General features: G+C 41.2%; 1 protein-coding gene across 1 annotated transcript in view; it reads right to left on the bottom strand.

Annotated features, from left to right (window-relative positions):
- The window catches only part of NR3C2 (nuclear receptor subfamily 3 group C member 2), a 346649-nt gene extending 334401 nt beyond the window's left edge, over nt 1–12248 (bottom strand). Inside the window, exons 1-2 of the mRNA XM_049631214.1 lie at nt 11968–12248; nt 4784–6542 (exon numbers count right to left, since the gene is read on the bottom strand). Coding sequence (XP_049487171.1) covers nt 4784–6540 — 1757 coding nt within the window. The 5' untranslated portion in view covers nt 6541–6542; nt 11968–12248. The remainder of the gene's footprint in view (nt 1–4783; nt 6543–11967) is intronic.
- Between the last annotated feature and the right edge of the window lie 575 nt (nt 12249–12823).

Here is a 12823-nt window from a genome sequence, read left to right on the forward strand (position 1 = left end):
TCACTCTATCATGGAAAAAAAAATGCAGCATAGAATAAGATAAACACCTGATCATTCATCTTGAAACCTACCAGAATATGCCCTTTGAAACAGTGAACTTTACATTCAAAGGTCTAAGTCAATGTTAGCGCATGTTATGATGCTATCAGGGTGACTATGACCATCACCATAAACATCAATATTGTGTCAACAGAAAAACCCTGTCTTCAAAAGAAATGGTGAAATTAAAAGAAAAATAAATTCATAGTGAATATCAAATTTTACAAAAGATTTGATTTTAAAAAACCTCTGCTTTTCAAACTGAAATAAGTCACTGCTTCTTGTTTTTAAATGGTAAATGGTGGGGCACCTGGGTGGCTCAGTCAGATAAGCATCTGACTTTGGATCCAATTTGGCTCTGCTCAGGTCACAATCTCACTGTTCTGGGTTCAAGCCCCATGTCAGGCTCTGTGCTGACAGCTCGGAGCCTGGAGCCTGCTTTGGATTCTGTGTCTCCCTCTCTCTCTGCCCCTCCCTACTCATGCTCTGTCTCTCTCTCTCTCTCTCTCTCTCTCTCTCTCAAAAATAAACATTAAAAAATAGTAATAACAAATGGTAAATTACAATAATGTTTTTCTATCCAGGACACCCTGGAAACCACAGATCTAGACCTGCCATTAAAATATACTCCAAACCAGATTAGCAAATATGTTAAAGGATACTCTTGATTTTTCACAAACAGAACTCCAAGGAAACTGCACAGCCACTCCATGGTTTTGCTGGCAGACCCTCAGGAGAGCACCGAGTTCAACACATCCGCTTTAAATGAAGAAACTGAGGCCAAGAGAAGCTGTGACTCACCATGGTCACAGTTTTGTTTGTGTCCTAGATGACAGGGAAACTCCAATCGACATGACACAACTAGGTCCAGTGTCCATCCTCAAAGCTTTACATTCAGCTTGTGTCGTAATTTACTTTACACTGTGGTGCTCAGGCAATCCACTCACTGGAAATGATTAACAGACAGATGGCTTTCGTCACCGCTCTTACAGGATGCCCACAGAGAGGAGGACAACACACACTTCACAGCCATTACTCACTTCTATCAGCTTGAAAAATTAACTAGAGGAGAATCATTTTTCTTATTTGAATAGGGCACTCCTTCCTCAGCATCATATTCAGGAAGGCTAACATAAATAAAGTAATAACATCTTTTTTCATTCACTGCCAACGGGTGTAGAGAATAGAAGAGACCAGCAATTCTCAACTTTGGGGTCTTAGGACACCTTTCCACTGTAAAAATGTATGGAGGATTCCAAAAAGCTTTTGTTTAGGTCAGTTAGATCTAATGGTATTTACCATATTAGAATTTAAAACTAATACTCATTTTAAATCATTTAAAAATAAGAAGCCATTACATGTTCACATAAGCATATGTCTATGAAAAAAATAACTATGTTTCCCCAAAAACTTGAGTGAGGAGAGGCACTGTTTTACATCTTTGCAAGTCTATTGTCTCCCTTAATAGAAGGCAGCTGGATTTTCATACCTACTTGTGCATTCAATGTGTGGTGACAGGTTTTGGTTCAAGAGTATGAAGAAAATCTGGCTTCATACGGATATGTTGTTGGAAAAAGGAGGAGTATTTTAACGATCACTGGAGATAAATGCAGATGTGATTCTTTGACACTACCTTGAAAACTGCAAGTGAGTAGTTTCTTAAAGGTTAGTTGCAATGTAGAATCTGAAACCCTATTAGTAAATTTTTCATACACTAGCAGTGGTCTATCTTCCATTTTGAATGGATCTTTTACCGATGCATGATCTTTCACTTCACAACCCTTCTTGAAAGGGTCTCAGGAATCCCAAACAACACTCTGACACCTACTAGAAAACAGTTTCCAGTTCAATCTAAAGATGAAGGTTATTACAAAACCTATGAACAGTCACACACCGCCTTGATCCTCCACAACCTGTAATTCTTTATTCCACATCTCCCAGAACAGGGTATCATCATCCCACATTAAGATATAGACAAAAAGGCTCGATTTTGATCCAAAAGACACAAAACAAGAGACCAGAGATGAAGCATAGATGAGGTTAAATATTATAACACGTAGACTGCAATCTAGAAAAAAATCTAAATATCTTCTGATCCTTGAGCCTTTATTCTGAGAATGATCAAAACAGCAGGTTTCGATAATATTCACCAGAAAAGGCTGTAAAGAACCAGCAGGCTATAAGTGGCTTCAAATGACAATAAAGCTTTGTTATTAAAAGTTTGGGGGAAACTTCTACAAACTAGCAACCACACTAACATGCATGTAAACAAAATGAATCCCCTCTGATGATACTAACACATACATGAAGAATTTTGGAATCCTCCTGAAGAGACACTGAACAACACCTCCAGTGCCCACAAACACAGAGCAGGCTCAAGGTCCCTGATTCACATTAACATGTTTAAGGCTATGGGTCACTAGAACATTGGGAGGGGCTTCAGGAGTGTAAAAACTACAATTAAAGTAGTGGAAAGAGGATGCAGAACAAAACAGAGCAGAGAACTGATGATTTTATCTACTATATCTCTACTATTGCTACCAGGAACATCATTACCTAAAGCAACTGCCTTCAAAACCAATAAAGCATAAATAGAAATGTAGTGGCAGGGGTGCCTGGGTGGCTCAGTTGGTGAAGCGTCTTTAATTTCAGCTCAGGTCATCATCTCCTGGTTGTGAGATGGAGCCCCTAGTGGGACTCTGTGATGATCATGGAACCTGCTTGGGATTCTCTCTCCCCCTCTCTCTCTGCCCCTCCCCCTGCTCATGCTGGCTCGTGCAGGTGTACACTCTCTCTCTCTCAAAATAAATAAACATTGAAAAAAAAAAAAGAAACGTAATGGCAAATGTATGGTGCCTAACCATAAAAAATAATAATAATCAGAGTAGGATTCAATCATAAGAATTAACAAATATTTCTTTCAACTATGTATAAAATATTTCTTCAAAATATTTTGTGTAATTTCATATAATGAAGAAAACAAAAAACTAAAAGAAATGAAAACTAAAAACTGTGCAACCTAATCAAATGTTAACAGGAATAGCTAAATGTATATAATACCTATCGCATGCCAGATGATAGGCAAAGTGCTTCTCATAAATTAACTCAATTATCCTAACTACCTTTGAGATGGGTACTACTGAATTCTTTTTCTTTCCTTTTTTCTACCCCCCCCCCTCCCCCGGGGAGGAGAAAACCAAAGCCCAGGGGTGAAGGGATTTGGGCAGTGACACAAAGCAATTAAGTGGCACAGCTGAGATTTCGACCATGGCAGCATGCCCTCCACTACCAGGCTACACTCCCTCATACTAACTCACTAAAAACATCACTCACGAAAATATCAACATCGTGTGCAAAATTTCCTTCTCTGAAAGTAAAACAAAGCACTAACAGTAGACCACATGCTGAGTTTGTTTCTGATGAAAGCCATGCTGTCTTAGGCTACCTTGCATTAGTGTTTAGAATTTAAGACACAGAGGCAGGATCCCAGTATGACAGTTCGTGCTATGGACAATTGTTATAACGTATCCTTTAAATGGAATGTTTGCTTCCATAAAGGCCAGAGGAGCAAGGTGTGCATCAACGACAAGGAAAGGAGTGCACCAATTAAAGTTTTAGCTTTTGGCTCATAAGGAAGGCAGAACGGAAGAAGAAAGATACAGAAATACATATAAGCCCTCTGTTGTTAATGGGATGAACATATCTCCCATAACATAAGTTTTTAGGGAAAATATCTGTGTATTCCTAAATGCCAAAAAAATGAACTACATCTAGGAAATCTATTTTTTATATGTTCAATAAAGGGATCATTTATCACAACCATGTAATAAAAACAGTACTGAAGCAAAGTTCAATACAAGTATTCACTATATAACTTAGAACCACCCTTTACAGTCATACCAAAAACCTCTTCCTTGTTTTTTCTAAACATACACAATATGCCATCTGCAAAAAGGAAAGTCAAGAGATATTTTACAGTAAGTAACGCATGTCCTCTTGCAGATCATAAAAGTTGTAAATCTACCAATTCAAAACTGCTGTGACATATTTTACTTCCAATATGAGTAAGAAAACAAGACTGTCCACTTAGTAATTTTAGATGTGCTGAGTCTTTAAAAGCCCTCACAGTTAAGGAAATGATTTATTTGTATTGAAAACCATAACTTACATACAATTAACCTACCTAGCAAAGGACCAAGAGGGTGCAGAGCTTGTGGGTAACTGATTTGGGGTTCAATTTCATATTTCACAACCAATGAAGAGATGAATTAAAAAAAAAAAGCTAAGGAAAAAGACTAAAACCACAAAGAAACGAATTTAAAACAATTCTAGTGAACCGGAAACGAATTTAAAACAATTCTAGTGAACCGGTGTACAGCTAAAGAAACAAACAGTCTAGCGCTAGTCTGCTAAAGTAAATACAGTATCAGGCAGTACAAAACAAGCCTTTCCCAAACACCTACAATAGGCAATGTAGAAGCGGGGGAGGGGACACCCATATAGGCTCCCTCCTTGAAGATCAACACCAGTATTTCCTAAAAGATTTTAAGAGGTTTTTTTTTTTCCTCTATTTCAAAAAAGCAGTAACATTATACTAGCAAGGAAAGAGGGGAGCACTCAATGACCATCCTGAAAGCAAACATAAAACAGTAAACTGAAATGTGTTTAAAATTACCAACTGTAAATACTTTTTCAACATTTTATAAAGCCATGATTTTCAAAAAAGGAGGAAAAGCCAACTTACCTGGATACGTTTTCTGGAATGTATTCTAGAACTGGATACCCATCACTTCTTCTAGACGACAGGTCACCATGTGACTTCCATGACTCCACTAAAGTATTAACAGGAGGAAAGGAACTCATATGTTGGAAAGATTGGTCTCTAGCTGTTCGTGATAAAGATATTGTACCTTGAGCACCAATCCTGTAGTGAAAGGACTGTCCACCTGAATTCACACCAACAATAGCGGATGAAGGGATGCTGGCCTCTGGGTAATAGCTCCCATCATCTGGTTCCTGTTTAATCCCCATTGGGAATCCGCTGCCTTCACAGTTACCATCAAAGCCGGGCACAGGTGGTCCTAAAATTCCTGATAGAGAATAATAGTCTTTATCATCCATAAAGGAAAAATATGAACCATCCATAAATGGAAATGGGTTCACTGTTGGATTCCCTTTAAAAGCGGTGCCTGAACACGAATGCTTGGTTGATTCTTGTTTTATTGGTACCGAGAAAGGGGAATCGGAATTTATTTTGCTATTTCCTCCTAGGCATGAGCTGCTAAAAGCCCCATCTGGCTCCGGTTTTATGTACTGTACAATGTTAAGCTGGCCAGTCACACCATTGGAGATGGCACTGTCTACTTCCTCACTCTTAGGAAAGGGGACCTCGTGAGCACCTTTCTCGTGGGTGTCTGGACTAGGAACCACATCCCGGGCTGCACTGGATCCAGCAGGGGTGCCAGAGGCAGTGTAGCTGAAGGCATTGTTTACAGGGCTACAGATAGATCCCACAGTACTAGCAGTTGGACTGGAAAGCGTGGATCTGTTGTTTGTGTTGGAAGGGCTGGAAACAGAGCACCTTGAGTTGTTGACGTTTGCAGGGCTAGACACAGAGGATCGCAGAGTGACGTTAGTAGGACTGGAGACCGGAGATTTTACACTGCAATGACTCGGAGGGCTGGATATTGGGGATTTCATGCTACTTAATGGACTTGATAGAGGAGAGCCCACATTACTGGCGTGTGCTGGGCTGTGCGACCTGGAGCCTCGGTTTTCAACATTAGGGGAGCATGTCAACGGAGTCCCCTGGGTGATAGGGCTGTGCACTGTGAAGCTGCCAAAGCTGGCAGACGTGGAGGACACAGAGCTGATTCCTGCAGGGCTGCAAGCTGAAGAGGCCATGCTCAGGGGGCTGCAAACAGATGGACTCTTCTCATGACACACGATAGGGCTTTTAACGATGGCACGCATGACCCCACCATTCACAGAGCTCCCAGAGTCAGACAGGAAGGATCTCAAGGGCCTGTTCACACCACCTAGGGTGGAAGGATGATGGCCATTTTCTTTATAAAATTTCACCAGCTGTTCAACATTTTGATAAATCTTCGCTGGACTCATGCTTCCTTGTTGGTTCTGCTGATCATAGGTGTAGTCAGCATCTCTTACGGAATCCATGTATAAACCCATGGACTCAGCTACAGTTGCGGCAAGTTCCTTGGACTCCAGCTCAGTTTTAATATCAGATGTTAAAATCCCCGACCGATTATTGTCTTGCTGAAGGCAAGGGAGTAGTTCGTGTTTTTCTTTGCTGCTTCCTTGAGTACTGTTGTTTGGAATAGCACCGGAAACACAGCTTACGTTGACAATCTCCATGTAGTTATTCTCATCGGTCCTCTCTGTAGGTCCCAGGGAAGAATGTTCCACAGCCTGAGAAACTTGACCCCACCGTCTTTCCATATCTAGACCTTCAGGGAGACTGTGGTAGCCTTTGGTCTCCATAGCTAACAAATAAATTTATATTAAAAAATCGAATTAGAGTCATTTATAGCCATATCACCCTAGAAGACATTCTAAAGTTGTATTTATTAAACTATGAATACATATTCTACTTATTATAAACGGCACTTCTAGTTATATTAAAATTATTATCTTTTTGGGGTGCTATAACAGAGTACTGACTATTAACTTGTCCAGAGGCCAGAATATGAGCAGCAAGCATACAAAATTATTTTGCATGTAAGTAAAAGTAACATATTTGCTATAATACACGTTTTAGAATTTGCAAAGAACGTTCACAAATGTCAACTCACGTAATATTCAGAGTAATCCTGGGGACTGATGAGGCAGACAAGGAGGAAACTGAGAGCTTAGTCATATGGGTTATTTGCCCAAAGTCAAAGACATAATAAGTGATGAATATGGGTTTAAAACTAAATCTTCTGATTCCAAAACGTTTGGAGTCTTGCGGCATATGGAAGCTGCTTTCCAGATCTACATGGTTTTATTAAAAACCATATGGAAATGCAATCAATGTTACCATTTCTCAATATAAAAGTTATCAAGTGAATTATCGCAGGAAAAATAATTTAAGATTTTTTTTAAAAAATAAGATTTTCTTAAAATGTATTAGTGATCAAGATAATCCCATATCAGTTCTGAAAACAAAAGATTCATATGTCCTGATTAACTAAGATGGTCCATAGTTCAGACAGGCAGTATGAGAAGCTGGGAATGTCACCACCAGATTCTCTGTATTTCAATACTGACAGGGACTTCAACATGCGTCCTTACTTAGTGGTACCTCTGCTATAAAGACTTCTAGCAAAGACAGTTTTATTTTCAAGAGCAAATGGAGGAAGTCTGAGTCCTGACAATTTATGTGTTCATTCATTCAACAAATATTTACCAAGTGCGTGCTACATCCTAGGCCTATAAAGAGTCACTGAATCTATAGTGATAAACAAAACAGGTACAGTCCTCATCCTCAGGGAGCCCAAAGGTTGTTTTTTTTTTTTTCTTCTTAGAATCATATTCACTCTCTATATAAATTTATTTCATAGACAAAATCATTATAATAGGCTATATTTACATAATTCTATGCATTATATAACTCAATGCAACATTATAAGCCTCTTATTTACCCTAATAACCCTATAAGGTCAGTAAAACTATTACCCAAATGATACATTGGGGAAACCGAGGCTCTGGCCACACAGCTATACGGCAGGGCTGAAATGTAATCCCATGTCTCTCTACAGCAAGGTATCTCGACCTCAGCACTACCGACATTTGGGGCCTGATAATTCTTTGTGTGAAGGTCTGTCCTTCTGCACTGTAAGATGTTTAGCAATATCTCTGACACCTACGCACTAGACGCCAGTAGCACTCCCCATCCCCAGCTGTGACGACCAAAAATGTCTCCACATTGCCAAATGCCCCTTGGCCATTGGGGGGGAGGTGGCAATATTCACTCCTCGCTTTGAGACCCACCACTCTCAATAAACATATTTTAAAGAAAATTAACTCATTCTCAGTACAAATTTCATTTGTACATTTTAATATACAAAACTGCTGAAGTCATTATGTATACATTTTTCAAATCCTTTCAGGTCTGTAAACAATCCATGACCCAAATAAAAGTCCAGTGCAGTTTCTGCAGATCTGCACACCAACATTACTTTAGGCCCTCTCATCCTTCCCCGCCCCACCCCCACCCCCAGGGCCATGCACTACCTCCATCCTCCCTAGCTTCTCCTGAAAAAGAGACCAGGAAGTCCTCAGGCCACAGAACTTATGTTAATTAACAGAGAAAAATAAGAGAATGGCTCTACTAAATAAATCGGCAATAGACATCACAAAGCTGTATTATGACATTTAATGCCTAAATTGTCTGAGTACCATAAATACCTCTTACTTCTTTGTATTCTACACTTGAAGTTAAGAGGCAAAAACTATCAATTTCACCACTGCATCCTAAGCAGATACCTAGTACAAATAAAAAATCTTTCATTATAACATAATCAATACTCAATTTGTGATGATTAAACTCCGGTATGTAGCCTACTTTTTAAAGAACATTCTATATAAGTTCTTAATTACAAGTCAATCACAAAACAGGGGAAAATGACAAATTACAATAGTTTATCTGGTAACTCCAGCCAAAAAATTTAGTATGGATGAAAGACAAGTTGAAAAAAAATAGACATAAGTTGAAAACTACAAGTATTCTGTGTTTCTACTTCCACCTAAGAATATTCTGTCCACCCCATACCAAACTTGAATGGATGCATATCTAAGGTATAGATGTTTTAGGTCCAAATACATTAAACACCACAAGAAACATGTCTATTCATGTTCAAAACTGAACATCTTGGGGTGCCTGGGTGGCTCAGCTGGTTAAGCATCCGACTTCAACTCAGGTCATGATCTCATGGTTCAGGAATTTGAATCCCATATAGGGCTCTGTATTGATAGTGAGGAGCCTGCTTGGGATTCCCTCTCTCTCTCTGCCCCTCTCCCACTAGCTCATGTGCACTCTCTCTCTCCCAAAATAAATACATAAAAATAAACTTAAAAAAAAAAACCTGAACATCTTCTGTGTATCACGCCCCTTTCCTGCAACCCTGTCCCTAAATCCACATTCTTGTCTTGGTGAACTGCACCGCCCTATACCCTAGTGACTGCAGGTTACCCTTGCCTAGGCACCTTTGCCAAAGGCCTCCAAAGGCTCCAGCCTCCCCACCTTCCACCTAGCTGCATTATTCATCTGCACCCCCCACACCCCCCACTCCAAGCAACAGGCCTATCTACCCTGAGTCTGAAAGGAGAATCCCCAGCTCCAGATCCCTCTCCAAAATCTATCCTCCAAACGTTTTTTTGGAAAGGGTGATCACTTACTGCTTTTTTGAAGTTTCACGCTGTAAATCTGCCTGCTAAACTCCTGAGAAGTTTTCCAGTACAGAAACCTGTTTCCTTTCTAATCCAATGTCCTCTAAATAATTTGGCCACTGCCCCCTTTTTTCACAACACCTACTAATATTCTAAGGGATGTCTTTCATCATACTGCCTTAAAGCAGGAGCCAAATCTAAGACTCGTGAGGCTATATGAAGATTTGAAGAGAATCGACATGGGAGATAGCAGGCAAGTACAATCTTAAGGCACTCTACAAGGAAGCACCTTATCAGCTAACATGCAGCTGATCACAACTTTCCAAGTCCTGTTTGGCTAGCCTTGAACCTTTAATAATAACATAAAACAGCCTGCATTTCACCACGTTATTGACAGGGCTATCGTTAAAGAATTTGCAAAAGGCTTTACTGAAATCTAAATTAGTTCTATTTAAGGTACCGTATTCATCTACCAACTTAATGCACTTCTCAACAAAGAAAATAAAGATTGGCAACAGTAAGGCACAAGACTAGAGGACATCTAGCATCTGCATGACTTCTACTGCAAACATTTTTCAAGATCAGAGTTTTTTAAAAATTTAGGATTATTAAAATATTTTATACTGAGTTCCCCCTATTATTTTAATCAGTCTTCTCTGTAAAAAAAAAAAAAAAATAGATTAGGTTAAGCATTATTTCCTATGTTGTCCAAGAAACCTAGGTTGTCTTTCTGGAATTGGCACAATAACCATGGCTTGATCAGAATTTCAGTTAACCTGAACGTACTAGAAAATAACGATAATTTTAGTTGATGAATATGAGCCTTATAGAACTTAATAACCAGAGGGTAAAGGAAAAGTTTTTGTTACTGAAGTATAAGATGAAGCAGACACTGGTATACACATCTAGCTTATATAGAATCAGACTTGTCTCCCTTACATCGGAAACTATAACAGAGGAGCTCTTGGGACAAAGACAAGAACCAGAAAGATCCTTTAATTTTCATGCAAATGACCTCCCCCCAAAACATAAAGGAAATTTCACAAAAGAAAAAGCACTGAGAGAAGTTCTACCTTAAGCTATGCATATGCTCTTAAACACTATTTCTGCAAAGGAAAAATCTGACTTTAAAATTTTATGTTTTACAGTCTGTGTTAAATTGTTCTTTTCCATAAGGAAATAGCTTTTTTTCAGGAATATTAACAAAGATTCTCGCCAATTTATATTTTATCTGAAAACTTTCACTTTTAATACCCCCCCAACCTAGTCCCACTTAAAACTTATCATTTTCTATAGTTATTTCACTATAATATGGCACCTTAAAGACAGAATCTTAAAGTCACAATTTTCACTGGTTGCATCGTTGTAAAAAGTTTGCCATTCTTAACTACTTTTATGTCACCCCCACTACGGAACTATTATGATGTTCCCCTCCTTTATAGAGGAGGTAAATGATAGAAACCTGCCCAAGGTCACCTAAGAGTGCTGGAGAACCAGTTAGAACTGAGCACACCTGATTTCTATTCACTCACCTAATTCACTCAGCCACCTGATCTTTCTAAAATCCCCAAGCCACACTATTTCTCCCTTAAAGGAAAAAGCTCTCCTTTAGATTATTTTTTTTAAACTTCTATCCTCAGGCATTTCAGCGACAGTGTGCCCTGAACTCAAACATAAAATTAAAACTTCACAGAACTTCACAGATGGGGAACGCTATTATCATTACTATGTAAATACCATCAATAACAGCACCTAGAGAAATGGCAATACAAATGTTAAAAAGCAAATTAGTGTATTAGGAATTCGGCGGTTTCCAAAACTTGTCTGCTATCAAACAAAAGTTTTCCTAACTTCTAGGTTATAATAAATAGTTAAAACTGATGGTACCCTAAATCATTATGATTCAAACCTGGTCTTTTAAAATTCAGTAGGAAAAGCCATGCACCTAAATTCAGTAGTAGGTTACGGATGACATCAAAAGAAGCTTCATCCCTTCTCCCCTGCCTTTACAATTGCAACTGATGCCACAGAAAGCATTTGCCTCTCCCAAGAGTTTTATAATACTAGGGGACGGTAAATGCACGAATTTCCAGAGCCCCCTTCATACAGGCTCCATCAGGATTCTGTATCTCCTTCAACTGCCCTTATCCGCTACACCTCCAGCTAAGATCTGGGTGCTTCCGCAATTGATAGAGGAAAGAAATATTATTCAAACGTCCTTTAAAAATTGTAAAAGGAAAACGATCCGAAATTCATCCTTGGGGAAAGGGAAGGGTGGTAGACCTCCCACTGCCAAAGGCAGTTGAAAGCTGCTCGTTAGAGGGCATTTATCCAAAGTGGCCAAACTTTCCCAAAATAGTCCTCTGGCGGCCAAAGGGGGGAAAAAGTGGAAAACCAAAACAAAACAACAAGCACACAGCACCATACTGACTGTGCCTCCGGATTACGCAGCCACTTCTCCCTGCAAAGTGCACGCTCCCGTGCGGCGGCCGCAAGCCGAGTCCGGCAAGCGGCGCCCCGCGGCGCACCCCTACACACCTGCCTCGGCCGGGGTCCGTCTCTCGGCGTCTACCTGTTGCAGCGCTCGCCAACGCCACGACACCCCTGCTGAGGAGCCCCCCTAAATCCAACCACATCCAGGCCAGCGAGTGCCGCTCTCCCTGCAGCGAGAGAGCCCGAGGCAGCAACGCTCTTGCACCCAGGTGACTGCACGGGCTTCCTCCGAGCAGCCTGAAGTTGGCTGGCGTCTCCCCGGCCCAATGACACCCCGGGCGCGGAGAGGCGGAGAGGAGGGGGCAGGGCCAGGGCCAGGGCCAGGGCGGGCGAAGTGGGAAGGGAAAGAGGGAGAGAGGGCGGGCGAAAGCCCGGAGGGGGAGTGGGCCAGCTCCAGGGCCGGGGTGGTCACATGTCCAGATAAAGTTCAGGTTGCTATCCCGCCCCCCTGAGCCCTTCCCATTGGCCCGGAGGGAAGCAAGGCTCCACGCTGCACAGGTCAGGCGGGCTTCTCATTGGACAATCGTGGCTGTCAGTCACCAGGAGGGCGACATGACTGATACAAAGTTGCTGCGACACAGCCTAGACTCGGCAGCTCCCTTAAAGCCGCAGCCACGGCGGGTGCTTGGGGTGCCGGGCAGCAGCTACGACACTGGGCACTGGGCACCATCCACACTCTGACCCCAGCCCCTCTCGCTCCACTGCCCCAAACTTGCTCGCTCCCACCTGACTCTCCTCCTGGCCGACCTCAGGCTATCTGGAAAGACGTGAAAAGTGTGGTGACGCGGAAGAAGTCGGTTTTCCCGAGATCCAGTCAAGGTGTTGTTCCCTCATGCTCTCCACCTGCAGCGCCAGGTGAGCGGCAGTCCTGGCCCAGGCACCGCCCACAGCGTCCACGCGC

The sequence above is a fragment of the Panthera uncia genome, chromosome B1 (genome assembly GCF_023721935.1).
Source record: "Panthera uncia isolate 11264 chromosome B1, Puncia_PCG_1.0, whole genome shotgun sequence".
NCBI classification, from domain to species: Eukaryota; Metazoa; Chordata; class Mammalia; order Carnivora; family Felidae; genus Panthera; species Panthera uncia.